Consider the following 19,351-nt stretch of genomic DNA (forward strand, 5'->3'; position numbering starts at 1 on the left):
CTGCGCGAAGTGCTCAGCAACACCGCTGCAATAATCATAGGAGCCATGCCAATACGTGCAACATCGTCACGCGAATCGGCCAATATCATTCTCTGGCTTTTGGCAGGGTAAATGATATAGCATGATGGTCTTGCTTTGCTCGCCTGCGCTTGTCATCACGGGTGGAGTGAATGTAGGACGCTGGGGGTGAAGGAAACTTCTATATCGAGACGTTGCTGCTTTCGCAATATTGAATATGAGCTCTACCATACTAATCAGAATGCAAATCACGGTGCCACTTTTATTCCTTTCAAATTTACACTTCCATAACAAAATTCTGCTTAATGCGTTGCATTAGGCGAGCAGTTACCACAATAGTCCCTGTTACTTAAAGCTTCAATCGGTAAATGTGATGTGCACACACCATGATAGGTTCGTACTGCCGGAACGCATAAATTTCTTTCAAAAGTAACCTAGGACATGAGTGCGCGGCGGGGAACGCGACTGCGGCGTAAGCCAGCGACAATCTATCAGGTAGAAGATACGCGTGGTTTTGCAAGCGATGGAGTTGATGGAGAAGAGAAGCAAGACGCGTCCATAGAAAACGGACGAGACGAAGAAAGCAGGTACGCATCCAGTGCGCACAAGAGTGACGGCTGCTGGCACTTCGATCTGCCTGATGTTTATAAAGTGCCATAATCTCATGTAATTGCACGCTCGTGAAAGTCTAATATATTCTTGTTCTGTAGTGACGATGGACCGGAATGCGAGGATGAAGAGTTTACGCCTGCTGGCACCAAAGCTAAACCACGTGAAAGCTCTCGTAAAGAAACACCGACGCGGGCTCTAAGCACCGTATCAAAATCGGCAAGACCCAAATGCTCACCATGGAGCCACACGAGGAGGATGCGGTCAGCTGCAAGAGCAAATACGGGCAAGAATTTTGCGGATCCAAAAAAAAATAAATTGGAAGACAATGAGCATACAGATGTCAAAGACTTGCTGTTTGGTATGTGCTAGTTTTAAAATCACCATGCCAAATGTTTTGTCGAGCATTAACTTGAGCTGCCCGGCTGATAAATGCAGAAGCAGTTAAGAGCGGTAAGTCGTCGTTAGAAACTTTGCTGACCGGATGGCGTGATCGATTTGAGAAGGATTACGAGATGGCTATGAAAGAGGTGCTTAATCTGGTGTTGCAGGTGCATGAATTATTTCTTGGCTATTTAAAAATGAATATATCTGACATTTTTGCCAATCGTCAGGCTTGTGGAGGCAAGAATCAGTGCGCTCCTGAATCAGAATCGCTAGATCAGCTGAATATGGGCCTTCTTGTCGATCATATTGTGGAAGATCTTGAAAATATTAAAGGAGAATATCCTCTCATTTCTCGTGCCAAAGGCATGAAAAAATTTCAATTTAACTTTGAGATATTTTGGGATGCATTCGTGAGGGAGTCTTACGAAAGCGAGATTTTGTTCACTTCTAATTTGGCCAACGACCTCATCGATTGGCTGACGACGTTGTCGAGGTTGGATTGTTGCTACTTCTGGTGCCTGCAGATTCCACTAATTATAATTTGTTTGCTGTTGACAGCTCAGAAATACGACCAATTCGACATACTGCAACTTTTGCGGTGCTGTCGTTGAGCAACGCTTTAGTCAGCTCAGCATCAAAAAATTCTGAGCAGTTAGCTATTGTTAAGAGACAGTTCGACGCCGAGGTGAAGTCTCCAATCTCGTCATCCGGTACTGGTAATAGCCCAAACATTAGGAAGCTTTCACACTTAAAGGACAGCAAGACATTCTATGAGAATCGATCGAAACAGCTATTGAAGCTCATTAACCTGATATTTACTGGAGTTGTGGTGCGCCGGTATCGTGATGTTATGCCAGAAATTCGTGTGGTGACTATTCAGTGCCTTGGGCACTGGATCATCACTCTCCCTGACCAATTCCTAAAGGATAATTTTCTGAAATATCTAGGCTGGCTTTTGAGTGACAAATCGGCTTTAGTTCGCCTAGAAGTGGTTGAGATCTTGTGCGAGCTGTACGAGAACGATGCTTTCACAGATAGGCTGACTTTATTCACCGCTCGCTTTCTGCCGCGCTATTTAGAACTCTGCAACGACGTGGACGACGCTGTTGTAGAGCAGTGTATTCATCTTCTTATCGCGGTTGACAAGCATAGTCTTATCAGCTCAGAAATTGAGCTTCAGTCAGTCGAAAAACTGGTGTTCGACACAGAGCATGAGGCTATTCGCAAAGCCGCTGCGGAGTTTGTTTGCCTTCAGTATGATGCATTTGGCGTGGCTGTTTCAAAGACTAAGAACGCAAAATTGAAAAAGGAGCAGCTTAATACCCAAGCAATTGCTCTCGTGGAATTTGCAGAGGAATACATTCAAAATTACTCTGTACCAGAGAGCGCAGTAGAAACTCTTGTGGATGCTTTTTGGGGTCTGGAAGATTGCCGTAAGTAGTGCTTGCTGCAGCATTTTTATGTTATTTGAGACTAATGGTATATGATTCAAGTCGTTCTCCAGGAATGGCGTCTTATGACGGATCTGCTCTTAGTGGACAAAAGTGCGCCAGACCTAAGTAGTGACCAGCAGACCATTTTGCTTCGCCTACTTGTAGCCTCTGTTCGAAAGCTTGTTGGCAATGCCAACGCTAATAAGAAAGAGTTAGAAAATATACGGGTACGTCCTTTTGTTTGCTTAACAATCACAGTCAAAGGTATAATGCTGGTCATTTTGATTCTGCGGTTAATATAGGAAGAAGTAACTGTGGCATACTGCAAAGATATTCCCAGTTTGCTGCTTTTGTATCAAGCCGATCCGGACAAATTGGCATTAATTTTGGAATTGATACCGATGCTAACACTTAAAAGTGAGGTAATTGGCCATCACAGCAGCCATGCAAAAGAACTTCTCGAAATGTTGAAGCACGCATACCTATTGCATTCGAATGATGAGCTGCTAACAAGCTTATCACTTGCCATAACTCACTTACTACAAACGGAGCATTCGTCATTGAAACGAGAAGCAGAAGTTATAGTGCATGAGCTGATTCAAGAAATCGTTTCTAAAACAGAACGCTATCTGGAAGCAGACAAAAAGTTATTTGAAAAAGTGGCGATTGTGGCAAGTGACACACCCAAAACAAGAACCAAAAAGGCTAAAGGAAGGAAGAAAAAGAGTGCCCTGACTAGAGATATATCAGACGTTGATTACAATTTGCGAATCTCTCTCTGCCGCATCAAATGTTTGGTGAAATACTTGAATATTCGGGAGTATCTTCCTTCAGTTCTGTCGGAATCGAAAGCAAGCGGGAATGATCACGCTTTTGAGCCAGACTTGAAGCAAGGACGGATGGAAAATTTCGTCATTGCGCTGGGAGAATTACTGCATCGACGGACTAAATCTTCTTTGGGGTTAGATGAAGGTTTTCGGTATGTTGACACCATAAAGCACATTCTAACCATCATCTATTTCGACCTCTTGTGGACCACCGCCCCAATTTTTAAGGCAATTGAAGATGACAATAAGAAGAAAAATGATTTTGAAGAACTTGCTATTGACGAAGTTGATTCCTTTATCCAGATCCAAATTCAAAAAATGTGTCAATTGAGATCCAAGCTTGAAGAGGCGCTCTTGTCTGTGCTGGAAATGCACCTAGTGAAGACAAACGAAGTCGCAGACGAGAAGCTAAAGCAAAGCGAAGAAAATATTGACGCAGAACTAGTGCAGGACGATAATGTGATATCGTACATCAAAGAGGTCCAACGCTTTGCATTTTTAACGCTTTGCGATGTTCGATGCTTGTTTGTGGAGAAATTTTCTGAGGCAACAACCCCATACGATGCGTTGGAGTGGAAGTTACCAAAAGCTCTTGTTCTTTTAACACAAATGCATTTTGAGAGTGAGATGGATGAGGCCGAAGAGGACGAACCAGAACTTGAAAATGAATTCGAAGTTCATGATTCTGAGGCTGCACATTCTTTTCGTGATTGGCAACAAAAGCAACAAAAGAAGGCTGAGATGCTCATTGCGCTTGGCCGAGTGGCACTGTGTAATCCAAGTAAGAAGCACCAAGCAGCGGCAGTCCTGCAATACTATACTTCAAGCGGGAAGCCAAGTGTTGAAGTTGTGAAAGAATTTGGCAAGCATATTAAAATTGATGCGCCCGTGCGATATTTGGAAATTCAAATGACGGTACTTCGGCGAATGTTTGCCTCAATTCTTATGTGGAAGCAAGACGTTGATGCAGCTCAAGCTAACAATGGCAACAGAGATGAGGTTCCAGAGCAAGAGGAATTGAAAGAAAAGCTGAGAAGCACTGAGCGGGAGCTCAAAGAGTTGGCAAAACGATTTAGTCAATCCTTTGGCATTGGAAAAATTTCTTCGTCGTTGCGTACGCCTTTTCTTCGATTTTTGCGTGAAGGCGTTCGATATGCTCTCGATCGACAAGCACAGTTTGGATTTTTAGACATCATGCGCGCTTACCTATCACACTTGGACAGCTCAGGCATGGAACAGCTGCGCGAATATTTCATGGAGCGACTAAACACATTATGCGATATTCCTGTAGAAAGTGAAGAACTAGATTCGCGTTGGCGGGCTTTGTTTGATTTCCAGGCATCGATCATTCCTGCCCTTGAAAATAATCTCGCTTCATCTGATTTGATGCTTTCACCACCGCTGAAGAAAAAACGTCGATCGGCTAGCTCAGAACCAACACCGATGCAAAAAACATCTATCGCAGAGGAAGTTGAAGATCAAAACGCCGTGCTTAAAACTGATATTGTGGAAAAGAAAAGAGCTGCTGGTGATTCTGTCGAAGCAGACCTGGTGGCAATTGGTCAGCAACTCGACCATAATAAGCGACAAAAATCAATATTACAAAAACGCGAAGCAATGACTGACGTCCTAGCGAATCCTTTGTCTCCTCGAAAGCGAGTGCGACCTACGCGCAATGCTGAAGAGCCACACGCAAGTGAAAAAGACGACGTCTAAGAGCAGTAAAGTTTCATTTACCATTTTATTTCTTAAAAATCGAGTAAATAGCAGAGGTTCGAACTGAATAAAGGCTTGTCATTGAAGAAAACGCCAAGCCTGAAAACGAGTGAGTTGTTAAATGAATGCAAGTGATATTATGCTTCGTTTATAAGAGGCAGTGTGAAGGGTATGACAGAATTCGTGACTTGTGACTTCGCCACTGCCTAGCATTATAAGTACGGTTAAAGTAAAGTCGCAATGGCTGCTTAAGCAACATTCTTTGTGGCCTTGCCCATTTCAACACTGCGCGTCCTGGCAGCGAAATTGAGTGTGCAAAAGCTTTCTTCGCAGTTGTAATCGACCGGACTTGCGCAAGCAACCATGAGAGTTTTTGAATCGCCACCAAGTGCCTCCTGAAGCAGGTAAGTTAAATATGAATTCCGGTATGGCACGTGCTTTTGTTTGCTAGCTCGAGCAGCTATGACGTCGCCGAGAGCTGAAAGTGATTTGTTAATATTTTGTGCCTCCTTCAGTCGCTGCCCCTCAGCTCCTGTCTTTGAGAGTCGTTCGGAACCAGCAAGATCAACGAGAAAAAGTTTCCCAACAGTGACGACGTTGGTGACGAAGTTCAGGCTTTTCAATTGCACGGAAAGGATCGAATGGCTACGACTACTGTGCTCGTTCATGTCTGTGGCATGCGTACTGCGGTTTTTGTTTCCACACTTGATAAATTCAAACACTTCTTCTAAAGTCTGCACTGGTACGATCGTCAAGCCCGGGACAAAATTGCCCATGGAACCTTGACGCACCTGCAAATTTGTGCTCGCAGCGTTTTGAGCTAGTAAATCTCGAATTTGTTCGTTGTAAATCTCCATAATGCTTACAGTAATCTCATCCTGATATTCTTTCATACGTTCATTCTTGCGCGCAAAAAGCTCTTGCAGCGAACGTGTATTGATGCCTGGATTCTCCGGAGATCCTGACATCGTGAATGTCTTGCCTGAACCAGTCTGGCCGTAAGCAAAGATGCATACACTATAGCCATCCAAGATACTAGTAACGAGAGGTTTTACCTCGGAAAAAAGTTGGTCCTGCATTGAGTTTGTATCGAAGACATGATCAAACTCCCAAGTCTTAACTTTTCCCTTCTCTCCGGTCAACGTGATTTCCTCAGGGGTGCACTGGCAGATCATTTTACTTCCCTGAGCAATTTCATTTCTTGAGATCGGACGAACACGACATAATACGCGAATGTTTCCTTTCAGCTCCTGAACAAGATTAAAAAGACGTTTCCGCTCCTTCATCTCGCGTTTGTAGTTATCCACAACACCAGCCATAGCATTACTTTGCTTTTCGACACGCTGCATCATCTTGTCAGCCAGATGTTTTGCCAAAACTGGAATTTGCTGCTGTTGAGCCAGGACTTGCGACCTAAGCGCCATAAAACTTGCACGCTGAGCTTTTACGTTTGTTATTAAATTCGAAATTAACACTTGATCGCGCTGCTGTCCCTTGGACGCATGGTCCAGCTTACGCTTAAGATCTAGAATGGCCTTTTTGGCTTGCTCCTTGATCTTGTTGATCTCACCCTCAGCTGTCGACTTCAGTTTTGCGTAACGCTCGACAGCAGTTAACTCCTTAACCTGACTATCTTGCTTTTGTTGATCCAATTGAGTTTGCAATCCAGTCAGACGAATCTCCATCTCGTGAAATTGTGACTGCAAATCGATTCCGTTCTTCTCAGAATTCTGATCCTTTTCGTCGTTTGATTCGGCACTCGCTACGTTTTTACTCAAAGCTACAGCAAGGTCTGTCTCAAGATGTTGAATCTAACAAACAAGCAGAATTTAGTAACTTGCCATTTGCCAAGACTTCAAAATAGAAGCACATTATACAACTTGCACACCTTTTTCTGAGCGTTAAGATATGAGGCATCAGCTATTGAAAGCTACGTTATTTGTTTATAAATTGTAAGCAACAGGAATGGCAATCGTCAGTAAAGACAAGATGTGATAACCCACCTTGCTCTTCAAAGCCCGAATCTCCTCTGCATTACCTAGTGATAAGTTGCTGTCGGACGTTTGTGGAGTCGAAGGTGGAAAAGCTGCTGCAGCGGCCACTTGTTCCTGTAAACTTTTCAACTGAGCCCTCAATTGTCCATTCTCCAGCTCCAGACTATCAAGATCAGCCTTGTTTGCCGTATCACCGGGAAAGTGCTTGGCAAGATCATTGCTGCAAACCTCCGATGCTGCAGCTTTAAGTGTTCTGTTCTCCTCGATCAAACGCTCCATTTCAGTTTTTATGGCGTTAAATTCTGCTTCAGCATCATTGTCTGACGCCATACTAGTAGCCATTAATTGACTCCAGCTTTTGGCGGAGGTGGACTCATTGCACGACTCAATCTTAATTCCAGCTTCCCCAAGTTGCTCTTCGAGTCTCTTAATGATGACGGTCATATCCTCAACCAGTATATCCTTAAGCTGCATCTTCTTACTCATTGAGGCTTTCAAAATAGCAGTTTGCGATTTACTCAATAGTTGTAGATTGCATAAAGATTCTTGTATCTTTTTTTCTGCTAAACGAGCAGCTGTCAGCTCACTCTGAAGCTTCTTCATGCGAGCCAAACAGCTATTGCGACATTTGGAGGCATCCACGTTTTCAGCATTACCATTGCTAAGGAGTTGCTCATCGTCATCTGAAAGACCTAACTCGTCTTGCAATTGCTTTCGACGAATCACATCTTCGTTACGTTCATCATCCTCACTGCCTTCATCGCGAAAAACTTGCCGCTGCGTTCGCTGAGCTAGACAAGGATCGTAAGTGGCTGGACGAGAGAATGAAGAGCTGCTGTACCGAGCAGAAAAAAAATCGCGCCTGCTGTAATCTCGGTCACGATCATAATCGTGATACTGTTCCCTATCTCGACTGTTCTGGGCACGATGATGGTCATGGTCTCGGTCCCTATCACGATCCCAGTGTCTGTCACGTTCTCGATCTCGGTCTCGATTATGCTCTCGATCCCTATCACGTTCTCGGTGCCTGTCACGTTCACGATTTCTATCGCGACCATTGTCTTGAGTGCGATCTTTGTCGTTGTGCTTGTCATGATGTCGTTCCCAATCACGGCGGGTGCTTGTACTACTCGTCACACCGCTTTCATCCCAATCACGGTGACGACCCCGATCGTTATCATTCGATTTGACTTGTTTGATGCCACGAAGATTGTGTCCATAGTCGTCATTTGCCAAATCATTACCTCGTTCACGCTCCATTTGCCCACGGAATGAAATACTTCCACGTGAAAGCGTACGGCAGCAGTACGCGGAGAGACTCCTCGCGAGTAAACGTGATTATTTTTGCACACTTTAATAAATAACGGACACAAGTGAACAAACACAGCGACAAAAGAGTATCTATTCTATATGCCGTCACAAGCCCAAGACTAGAATGTCAAAAGTCTATGAAAAATGAATTTTGTTGGCGTTGAATCTCTCCAGTAACCTTCACACAAAAAAGTGAGGACTTCTTGATTTCCCAACAATGTTATAACACCAGTGTGCAACGTACTGCAAAAAATCGTCCTGATCCATTTTGGCTCCACGCTTTGAACCATAGTCTTCAAAGGCCAATACTTCTTCGACTTTCTTTTTGATATCGATGTCGCCTTCCGGAAGCTATACGTAGTTTTATTGAGCAATCTAATCAAATACTGAATATACAGTAGTACATTCTTACCTCATTGTTAAGCGAGCAATACGTCTTGTAATTTTCTTCTAAAATTTTAAGAACCGACTTAGTGACGAAACAAGAGCGCAGCGTCTTGTTCTTTCGATTGAATATGATCTTAATCATGCCATCCCATTCCTGTGTACACAACGAAGGCCGTCAGCCATGGTGTCTAGAACAAATACACAATACCTCAAAACGCACGGTAAAATTAACAGGTGGTGGTGGATTGCGTGGCTCGATACGAACCACACGCGATTCGACCTTAGGCGGCGGACGAAAGTTGTTGCGTCCAACTTTAAGCAGCTGATCCACTTTAGCCAGTAGTTGTGTGTTCACCGATAATCGGCAATAAAGTTCATCGTTAGGTCTATAGCATCAGTCGCATTAAACCGAGTAAGCAATGGCAGGACAGAACTGAAATGAATATTGCGATATTGTGGCATACTTGGCACTGAGACGCTTGGCAAACTCCTCTTGAAACATTACGACAGCACAACGGAACATGGGGCGGTGTGCTAGTAGCTTGAAAACAAAAGGTGACGAGATTTGATAAGGCAGATTGGCCACGCAAACGTCAAAGAACGGCAGTTGCACGCGCATGACGTCTCCGTGAATGATCTGCAAATGGTTGATGTGCTCGGTGTGCTGAATGCGCTTTTGTAGCTCCGCCACCATACGCGTGTCAAACTCTACGGCTACAACACGCTTTGCCTGCTCTAGCAGCTTCACAGTCAAATTTCCAGTACCGGGACCGACTTCAAGACACACGTCAGTGCCGCGAATGGCTGCCTTAGCCACTATTTGCGTCACAATCATTGGGTTTTTAAGGAAATGCTGACCTAAATTTGTATTAGGCGTAGCAAGAGTTCGACCTAAAGCATTTTGCGCTGCAGAAGCGGTGCCCACATTGCGAGCACGCTTCTTTTTGTCCTTCGGCATTGCAAGAACTAGTGAATCACAAACTAATGGCCAATCGACAAAATCTCTCTACAAGAGATCTGAATAATTTCTAACAAAATTTTCAACAAAGAGATTATATACACATTGTGAACACATTTGTACCTCTGACACTAATAGAAGATCACCATTAAATGATTAGCTCGCCCGCAATTTTCCTTCGTCGAAACACAGCCCGCCATGAAGCAGGGAATGCTTGAAGTTGGAGACACTACAAGCTGCTTCTTGATGCTTCGGTTCAGAGGCGTTCGCGATCTAAGTGACACTGACATTCCCATCAGCGCAGAATATCATAGCAAAAGAGCGAGATTACAAGCTTTAGCTGCGAAGCTTAACCGCCTTCTTGCCTAGGCGCTCTCATAATCAAGTTCTAGAAGTGGGAGGCTAAGTTCAGCAGATTGCGAAAATACTCACCCGACATGTGGCTGGACTTTAGTTTGGCAAGCGCGGTAGCAGCAATATCGACTTTGATCTGAAAAGACAGCAAATGACTTTGCTCTTGGTAGACCATACTGGACTACGGCTGAGAACAAAGTGAAGGAAGGATGAATGAAATATACAATTTGTACGATTCTACCAGAGCGCTTGTCTGCTTAACTATTTGCGACGCTTGTACTTGGCCTTAGACTTGAAAGCGCCTGATTTTTTTTTCGCATGCCTCTTAAAATCGGTGATCTTTTCCTTAAATTCAAACGGATTCTTCTCTTCCCGTTGCTTTCTGGACTTAGATGCGATTTTGCTGTCCGTGGTCATATCAACATCGAACGCACCTAATCCATGGCTGCTACGTGCAGCGCGAGTCTTTTCGCGCTTCAAACGCTTTCGTTCATGAATTTCTGCAATAGACTCTTCTTCACGGGAACGAGCCGTTTCTTGCTGAGCTTTTTTAGCACGCTTGGCTGCTCCAGCAACGTGCATCGACGTGAAACCAACATCCTTCTTTCCACTCTCTTTGTCCTCGTTCCGAGCAGCATCAGCAAGCATTCGCTCTTCCCGCTCGCGGATCTCGAACAATCGACGTTTTTTATGACTCATCAGTTTCAACTTCTTTGCGCGAGATATGGTTTCGACAGAGTCTGCTGCTTGATTTGCCAATTCATCCTTGGCGTGTCGGTCATCCTCAGCACGCTTATTCACATCCCTTTTCTCTTTTTCAGACATAAACCACGTACGCGCAGGTCGCGCGTTGATCTCGTCGCGGTGCTTTAGCAGATTCGTTGCACGAGTTGCTTCCTTCTCAGCCTCACGCATGCGCTTCTCGAGTGTTTCCTCGTGCATGACCATCTTGATGTCTTCCTCCATGCTCTCAATACGCGCTTTCCATTGTGCAATAACAGGATCAGGCACGGCACGAGACTTGACAAAGCCTTGACAATGACGCGACACCTGTTTCATCACCAGGCGGCGTGACTCACTTGTAAGCGTGACAGAGCGACCATTCCGGCCAGCACGAGCCGTACGACCGACACGATGCACATACGTCGTGATGTCTTTTGGCATCTCGTAATTAATGACGGCGTGGACACCGCGCACGTCAATGCCTCGAGCGGCAATGTCAGTACAGAGAAGAATATCGACCGTACCGTCACGAAACTTTTGAAGCGCTTCCAGACGCTCTCTCTGCTGCAAATTGCCATGAAGTTCTGCGGCTTTGATGCCAGCAAGGCCAAAGATTATCATCATGCGGTGCGCATGCAGCTTTGTCTCCATAAACACAATCGTATTGGAGCGAAAAGTTCGCGTACACAAAGCCAAGAGGATCGCCTCGCGGTCGTTTTCACGATTCGGACGAATTCGCACAAACTCCTGCACTAAATGCTTTGCCATGTCGAAAAGTGGGTCAGTGCTAATGCGCACAGGACGCTTCATTGACAGATCGATCAGTTGGTCGACTTTAGACGTCATCGTGGCAGAAAAAAGCATCGTTTGGCGTTGTTTCGGGCACATGCGAACAAGCTCTAGAACTTCTTCGGTGAATCCCAATTCGAGTAAACGATCAGCTTCATCCAGTACCAAAATCTCTAGATCATCCATGTGAATACTTTTGGAATTACGTAAGTGATCAATCATACGACCAGGCGTACAAACCACAACGTCGGGGCGGTTGCGTAGCTCAACCTCCTGAGCCTTAAGAGGCAATCCGCCGACAGCTAGCGAGCATGTGATATCTGTAAAACGCGCCAGCTGCTCGAACATCGATTGACACTGCGTCGCCAATTCTCGCACGGGACAGATAATCATCACACGAGTTGACTGCACACGACGCGAGCGAAATTGCAGACGCTCCAGAATGGGCAGTAAGAAGGCAGCAGTTTTACCACTACCCGTCTGGGCACTAGCACAAATATCCTTGCCAGTCAGGGCAACAGGGATCGCACGCTGCTGAATAGGCGTTGGTTTCTCAAAGCCAATGAGTGAAATGGCCCGCATAATTGGGCGTGAAAGTTTCAGATCGTCAAATGTTTCAAATTTGGTCTTGGCAAATTCCTGCGCGGAAAACGGATCGGCTTCAAAAAACTCGGCTGCTTTCTTCATCTCTAACTCGTCAACAATTTCACCTCGAGACTGACGATCCTTTTTGCTATCTACAAGCGCCAATTGAAGTCGCTCCTCCTCCTCCACGATATCCTCTTCTTCAACCTGCTCGATCGGGTTTACAGAGAAAGTTTCGCCCTCATCTTCATTCTCGCTCCCGCTGTGGCTTGTCACTTCTTGCTTTTCAGCTTCAACTGAAACAATCTCTTCTTTCACTAGATTTCGATGTTTATTCTCCTGTTTTTTCTTCTTCTCGGCCTCCTTCTCTTTTCGCCTCTTGTCAATTTTGCACTGGGTGGATGTTCGCTTAGTGGCAATTGGATTGTCATCCTCCATATCAGCAATGCGCGAGATGGCTGCTGTAAAGTCCCATGAGCTTCCACCCAGCAACGCACCATCATCGTCGAACCTGAAGCTTTCATTAATTTGCTGTGGTCGTACATCCTTTTCCTCATCGGAAGTGTCCGACGCCGAGCTCTCCTCAGCATCGGAAAGTTCTTCGTCCGATGCAATAGTCATCACCAATTCTTCATCCTGCTGCTTCATGACCATGCTCAACGCAATGTTGGCAGGGCCAGCAATTCCAATCAAACCTCGTCGTTTTGATTGGAGGGCATACAGGGCGATTTTGCGTTACAATTGCAATTTAAAAAAAAGCAATTCGCAAAATTCTTTTATAAAATTTGAGCCAGGTATACTTATAACTTTCACTCAAGCGCAAGGTAAACGAGTCGATTACTTATCTCTGCTTTATATGTACTGATCTCAGCATTTTTGATTCAGTGGCGAGCGCTTTCGCGATGTGTCACTTGTATATCAACTTTCTGACACCGAACATATCTGACAATAAACTGTGTTCGTACAGAAGTTCCGATTCACCATTAAATGTGACGCCCACTGCATCCTCAAACAAAATAGAAGGCTCTGTCAAGTAACCGGAAATTCTCCGTGAAGATGGTCAAAGCTTTGCCTTCGAGTGGAATTAAAGCTATCACGTCGCTAAGAGCTCTTAGTAATTAGACCTAGCCCGCTAATTACCACCGCTTGTGACGAGTGTAAAGAAGTTTTGATTGCACATGGTACGCCTAATTAGAACGCCTACGACATCTGTTGCTTCAACACTTCCCACATTATAAAAGTGTACTGCAAGTATGTGTCCATTCTCGCGCACAATCGTGCACTGGAGAGCGGCGCGCTGAAGCCTGTCTGGAACATTTGGCAATTATCGATCACTCTTGTTCGATACACGTTTTTTTCGACTATTGGAGGTTTTTGGCAGAAAAGTCACATGGTGAGATGCGGTGGTGGCTTCATCAAAACCGGGCCGAGGCGTTCCCGAAGGAGTCTTGCCAGCGAATTCTCACACTCTCGGCACTTATACCGCCAGTTAAGTCTCGGGGCCAAGGCCTAGCTTAAAGTGCACAGGTATCTCAAAGTTAGATAGTCAAACAGAACGTCACATTAAGCATATTTCTTACAAGACCTCATCAACAAATTTATCACAAGTGCTTCCAAATTTAACAGGTTATCACGTACGCCCCAAAGAGGAAGCTTTAACTCAATAAAACCGAGCTCACAAACGCACTTGTTGTTTGAGGCTATCCGGAACAGCCTCAAACGCGGTACGCACACTCGCACTTGAGAGAGAGACTTGAAAGGAATGAAGTTAACCTTGAACTGAATCAAATGAGATGCTTGAAGCTATATGCTAAAAAACACTAAAGCTCCTAAAGGTTCTACAAAGTATTTACACACGCAGAAGTGAAACCTACGAACCTGATTTATCATACCTTGGGCCTACCGAGGTTGAACCCAGATGAACCCTGAAAACTTGAACTTGAAGTCTTCGTTGACACGTTGGGCTCATCACCAGTTGAGAATTCGAAGTAGGAATTATTATTGAGTACAATGATAAATGCTCTATACCGATTATTCCAGAGATAATTCGTGACATCATCCAATGATTTTTTGGGATTTGTCGTACTGTAATTTCTCTGCTATTTGTACCCACAACGCATGCCGAAAGGGATACGAATCACACAGGCAGTGGGGCTGCCGTACGCCCCGCGCCTACTGGGAGGTGTCGTTTCCCCGCGACGAACCAGACTGGTAGGAATAGTTAAGACTCTGGGAGTGTTTTGCAAGTAGTAAAAATCTCATTTACTCATTATACTCTAGGTGCAAATCGACCATCGAGCCCTAAGCGTTCTTTTTCCCTCCAAGTCAGGCATCACTACACCAAATATAAATAATACCAATTCAACTAAGAATTCAATCATTGTGCAAAACCCCCCATAAAAAATTTGGACTTAAATTTTACAGGAAGTCGTTGAATAGCCTTCAACAAGATCTTTTCCTTTAAGGAAGCTAAGCGAAGGTCACAAATCTTACATTCTAAACTAGAACCAGTACGAGTGTAGCGGATCGCTTTTCGCTTACTCCAAGAGTTACCAAAACCTTAATTTAAGGCAAACAAAATCTTCCGTTCAGATTATTTTGCTCTATTTGCGGCAGAGCCGTCTATATTTAAGTATATTGTTTTCTAAACTAAATAGATTATTAATATGCATAAGTACTGGCAATCCACCACGTAGAGGCGTTTTGTTAAGGTGTGGCCACACCATCTTGTCTAACCCACCCCCTTGATACCAGGGTACGTGCAACCCCGTTGTCTACCATCATGTAATGGCTAGGTATGGCTCATTACACTTGTGCACTTCACTTAGTCTGGGATTGAGAGTTACTGGGTATGTCTGCTGTATTTACACCTTATCATAGGTACAATTGTATCTGAAACAATAGCTGAATGAAAATTAACGAGACCTTGCACTTTGCTGTAATATTAAATTCCAGAAGTACCAGAATTTCGGTATGTTGTGAAGAAGATGGAAATCCATACAAGAAAGACCCGTGGGACATGCGGGCTGCTAGCCACACGTCAGGAAATCAATGCAATCGTACGATGAGATATACAAATAGAAATGATTATTTTTACGAACCAGTCGACTCAAGCAGTGCATTATACTAAAAAGTAGACCAAAGCAATCAATTCTTACTATCAACTTGATCTTATGAGGTTAGAGTCGATGTATCAAACTTGAAGCTGTCTTCAAGACGTTGCTTTGTACGGCCTGCATGATTACCTTCACTTGGATCGTTAAGTATTCCTTTCGCGTCAGCGTGATAAAGAGGGTCTTCAAGTCTCATATAACTGCTCTCATCGATTGATTTACTCTCGCCATCACACCAGATGTCCCTAATCTTCGCCTCTGAAGCCACCACAGTCAATCGATTGATAAGTCCTACTCTTTCTACCCATTTTGGCTGCAATTAATGATCCCTTTTCACCAATAAAGTATGTATCGTCATCCTTACCGGTTTTACGCTTAATTTACTTCGAAGCGCTACCCAGTTAGGATTGGCACGCAACAAAATCTTAAACCATAATTGCGCCTCCACTTGATCTTCGGCAACCAGGTTTTTCACGTTGTTTCAGCTTTTAATATTCTTGGAGTATTGTCGATTCCAACGCCAGATGTTTGAGGTCCCGCTTGAATAGTTTTTATCAGTTCGGTTAGCACGATCAGTATTATTGAATCTGCACGCCGATATCTACTGCATCATCCACCCAACCTTCTATTTTCAAAAGCCGTTAGGAGTTGCATCACCGCTGTATCATTGCGCATGTATCTGTACAAAAAAGGTTACCGATCCCAGCCGTTGTCTCAGTTGTTCACATTGGTCGGCCCCAGTTAATCATTGATATCACGATCGCAAGTCTTGCCCACAAATTGAAGCCGAGAAAGAGGATCTCTTGTATAAAGAATATGCACTTTTCAGGTAAAAGTCGAGTTTGCTCTCTCGCATACCTTGGACGGTTTGACAGAGATGATCAATAAAATGACGATTTCAGACTTCTCACCCCTTTTCATTCTATATAAAAACGAATTTATCGGCAAGGTAGCTCGGTGCAAACTTCCTCGACAAACGAAGAGCATTCGTGATGATTCTGTAAGAGGTTGTAGAAACGCTCTCTAAGCCGAGTGGTAACACTCACCATTCCCACCGCATACCTTTGGCGATACTAACTGCATTTAGTGTTAAAAAATTCTTGCGCATTGACTGGTAGAAACCATCTTTCAGATCGTTTGCACTGAGAATCGTACTGCCAATCATTCCGCAAATTTATCTCCTTGCGTAGGAGCGGAGTCTATGCCGGTACGATCGTGTCACTAGGATACGCTGAGTCTATTTTAGGAACTTCAATCCTATTGACCTACTACAGCTCGATGAGGTTGAGGACTGCTTCCAGCCCAATATTAACGTATACAGCATGGATGTAGCTTCTGGAATGTCGAACGCATCCGTAGGTCGGACAAGGGGTATGAAGCTATGGATATTCTGTCACACAAAAATCACGATCCCTACATCAAAAATACCGATAATCTAAGTTTCAGTTTACCAAGTGTGAAATGATTTACGTGAGTAGTGAAATACTTAAAAATCACAAGAAAAATCACTGCGAGGTTGTGAATTTTAGGAGCTTCTCCACTGAGCCGAATATATATAAACCGGCTCAGAACACGATACGATCGCTGCTCACGAAAATTTCATCAAGGTTGCTGGCCAATACATTGATTACTTCATCGGTTATGACTATGAGGCCATTCTTAAGCCTACCGTGACTCAACACGGGAACAATACTGTCTTTACGATCGAACACATTCATGTGTCGGTATCAGCAGCTGATAGTTTAACCGAAGGGGTGCGTTGCTTTGTAAATGACAATCCGAAGATGCTACTAACGAAAATAATCAATTGCACTGGTGGTGTATCGGTTAAGATTCAGCGGTATAATGTCGAAAACATATGTCGCTTCTACAAAAAATTATCGACGCTCATGGTCTGATAATTTCCAGTAGTCAATCTAGGCAAGACCCTCAAGATGTTCGATGTGGAGAGTTGGATCGAAGTGGAGAAATATACCAGCTTCTTTGACTTTCACCGCAGTCTAGGTTTTGGTAAGCAAAGGTCCGATTATGGGAAACTGAAACAGCAGCTTGACCATGTACCAGTCTTCGAATTTTATTCTGGTCGAAACAATATATACTCGATTAAGAAGGATTTGTTTGCCGTAGTTGGTACCGACAACATCAAATCTGTCATCAAGAATCCCAGCTACAGGTGCATTGCTACATCGGACATAAAATTCTTGATATCACTAACTATGTACCAACTATGTACCAGCTACGATAAGTATCGTACAACATATCTCGGTGGCTGCAAATTCGATAGCAAAAATTAAATGGGTCTGTGGTCTTGGTAAGGGTTCTTTCTTAACGAGTACATCATTGCGTTCAATGTACTAAACCAGACGATTATCCTGTCTTTTTGATAGCAAGCTCCGTGGACTAAACATCACCAGCGATGACTACGAACGAGTGAAGCTCGTGTGAGATTACTAGGTGATGAAATTGATCAAAGACCTACTGATCCGGTACAATAATCTCGACGTAGTTTCTTTCACCAAAGCTATCAAGGCTCAGCGAGAGCTATTTAAGCGCTTCGATCTGGGTATGTTTGCGGATGGAGTGTCTCTACCGAGTCTTTCGGAAAGGGTCATGTACCGGACCAGCTTTAATAATCTCTAATCTCCGGATAAGAAACCTGCTAACGCGTTCAAAAGTTCAGCTAAGCGCATGGCTGGTTACAAGAGTCAGGATGCTAAGGCCAATCGAAATTCGGTATGACACTCGAGCACGTGAATGCATCGATGAAATTGCAAAAGTATCTGTGTGGTCTCTGCTACTGTCAGCTGACTGCTGATACTGCTTCAGCGGATCGTATCAACAATAATGTTGGCCACATCGACGGTAATATCTTAGTCAGCCGCGTCAAGTGCAACACCGCTCGAAACGACATGTAGCTTAAGGGGCTTCGGTATAAAAAGTTGCTTGTGTTCAACCCGGATAGACTGGTCTACTCAATCGAAAAGTAGGGAAGGATATCTACTCTCAGATGAAGGCCAACATTGCTGAAGGTCCATCTATTATCTTCAATCGCTACACCAAGAGTAATGAAACGACGATTCGCGGTGGTAAGGTTCGCGGAAAATTATCGGATATGACGCTAACGCTCTTCATCTAGGGGCCCTTGATAATGAGATGCCATGCGGTCGATTGACTATGGTTTAGGCGTATGATGGATGGCTATCATCCTGTAACAGAGACACTTTATCTATTTAATCGCAGACAAGGTATTCGGCTTTAACGAGTGTAATATTCGAATACCAGAATACCTCAAACAGTACTCTGGTGAGATGACTCCAACTTTCAAGAATGTACTGATCGGCTGTACAAATGAGAGCGACATTATTAATCATATGATCGAACACAATGAGGCGCGCAAGCAAAGCCGAGCAAAATCAGCTCGCAAGTTGATTGGTAGCTACTTTGGCGAGAACATTTTCATCTACATTCCTTTGCTTCAACTGGTACCTTTCTCATTGTATCGAAATAACCAAGACTTACTACATTGTCAAGGCCAGTCTCACAAGGCTTTCGCCTTCTCTATGGAGACTGTATCAAATGCTTGACGAGAGGGCGATGTTGATATGTCGAAGGCGATGATTGCCGAGATGATGAAGCTGGTAGGCAACAGTGCTTTTGGTCGATCTGGAATGGACTTGAGCTAGCACAAATAGGTTAAGTATGAGTCGAGCGACAAAGCTAATAAAAACAAGATCGAAAAATTTACGTTCCATGGTCTTGAGGAGCTTAATGATGCGTGTGAAATCACGATGAAGAAGCGTCGACTCAATAATGAGTACCCAATTATTTTGTCAATTGCTATCTATCAGCTTGCTATGCTACGCATGTTCCAGTTCTGCTTCATTTTTACTATGACTGCATTGATTTCTACTTCGGTCGCTCTGACTTCCAGTATCAGGAGATGGACACTGATTCCACTTATATCGCTTTCAGCTGTGATAAATCCGTTTTAAGACTGTATTGAGCCTGAGCTACGGACCCACTTTAAGGAGCACAAGTACGATTGATTCCCACGCGACTACATCACTGAGGAAGCTAAGTTTGATCTCTGTACGCCTGGTTTGTTCAAAGATGAATGGTCAGGTGATGCTATGGTCTCACTATCGAG

General features: G+C 44.1%; 4 protein-coding genes across 4 annotated transcripts; 1 reads left to right on the forward strand and 3 right to left on the reverse strand.

The window, feature by feature from the left end:
- Positions 1–259: 259 nt before the first annotated feature.
- PHALS_01321 (Sister chromatid cohesion complex Cohesin, subunit STAG/IRR1/SCC3) lies at positions 260–4,990 on the forward strand (the record flags this gene model as incomplete). Its single annotated transcript, XM_024715696.1, has 9 exons — positions 260–271; positions 338–382; positions 457–605; positions 729–988; positions 1,066–1,178; positions 1,242–1,507; positions 1,573–2,447; positions 2,508–2,674; positions 2,750–4,990. 9 exons carry the CDS (start codon positions 260–262, stop codon positions 4,988–4,990), a joined length of 4,128 nt encoding a protein of 1,375 aa, XP_024581368.1.
- A 248-nt stretch (positions 4,991–5,238) lies between these two features.
- PHALS_01322 (kinesin-like protein) lies at positions 5,239–8,244 on the reverse strand (the record flags this gene model as incomplete). The annotated part of the gene is made up of 3 exons (XM_024715697.1): positions 5,239–6,801; positions 6,879–6,920; positions 6,994–8,244. The coding sequence occupies 3 exons, from the start codon at positions 8,242–8,244 to the stop codon at positions 5,239–5,241; spliced, it is 2,856 nt and encodes a 951-aa protein (XP_024581369.1).
- A 186-nt stretch (positions 8,245–8,430) lies between these two features.
- PHALS_01323 (dimethyladenosine transferase) lies at positions 8,431–12,745 on the reverse strand (the record flags this gene model as incomplete). Its single annotated transcript, XM_024715698.1, has 10 exons — positions 8,431–8,473; positions 8,540–8,646; positions 8,708–8,836; positions 8,903–9,068; positions 9,147–9,588; positions 9,665–9,710; positions 9,787–9,923; positions 10,073–10,123; positions 10,177–10,181; positions 10,257–12,745. The coding sequence occupies 10 exons, from the start codon at positions 12,743–12,745 to the stop codon at positions 8,431–8,433; spliced, it is 3,615 nt and encodes a 1,204-aa protein (XP_024581370.1).
- Positions 12,746–15,262: 2,517 nt separating this feature from the next.
- Positions 15,263–15,512, reverse strand: PHALS_01324 (uncharacterized protein; the record flags this gene model as incomplete). The annotated part of the gene is made up of 2 exons (XM_024715699.1): positions 15,263–15,462; positions 15,500–15,512. 2 exons carry the CDS (start codon positions 15,510–15,512, stop codon positions 15,263–15,265), a joined length of 213 nt encoding a protein of 70 aa, XP_024581371.1.
- Between the last annotated feature and the right edge of the window lie 3,839 nt (positions 15,513–19,351).

This window comes from Plasmopara halstedii (genome assembly GCF_900000015.1).
Source record: "Plasmopara halstedii genome assembly, contig: Scaffold_1343, whole genome shotgun sequence".
In the NCBI taxonomy this organism is placed as follows: domain Eukaryota; phylum Oomycota; class Peronosporomycetes; order Peronosporales; family Peronosporaceae; genus Plasmopara; species Plasmopara halstedii.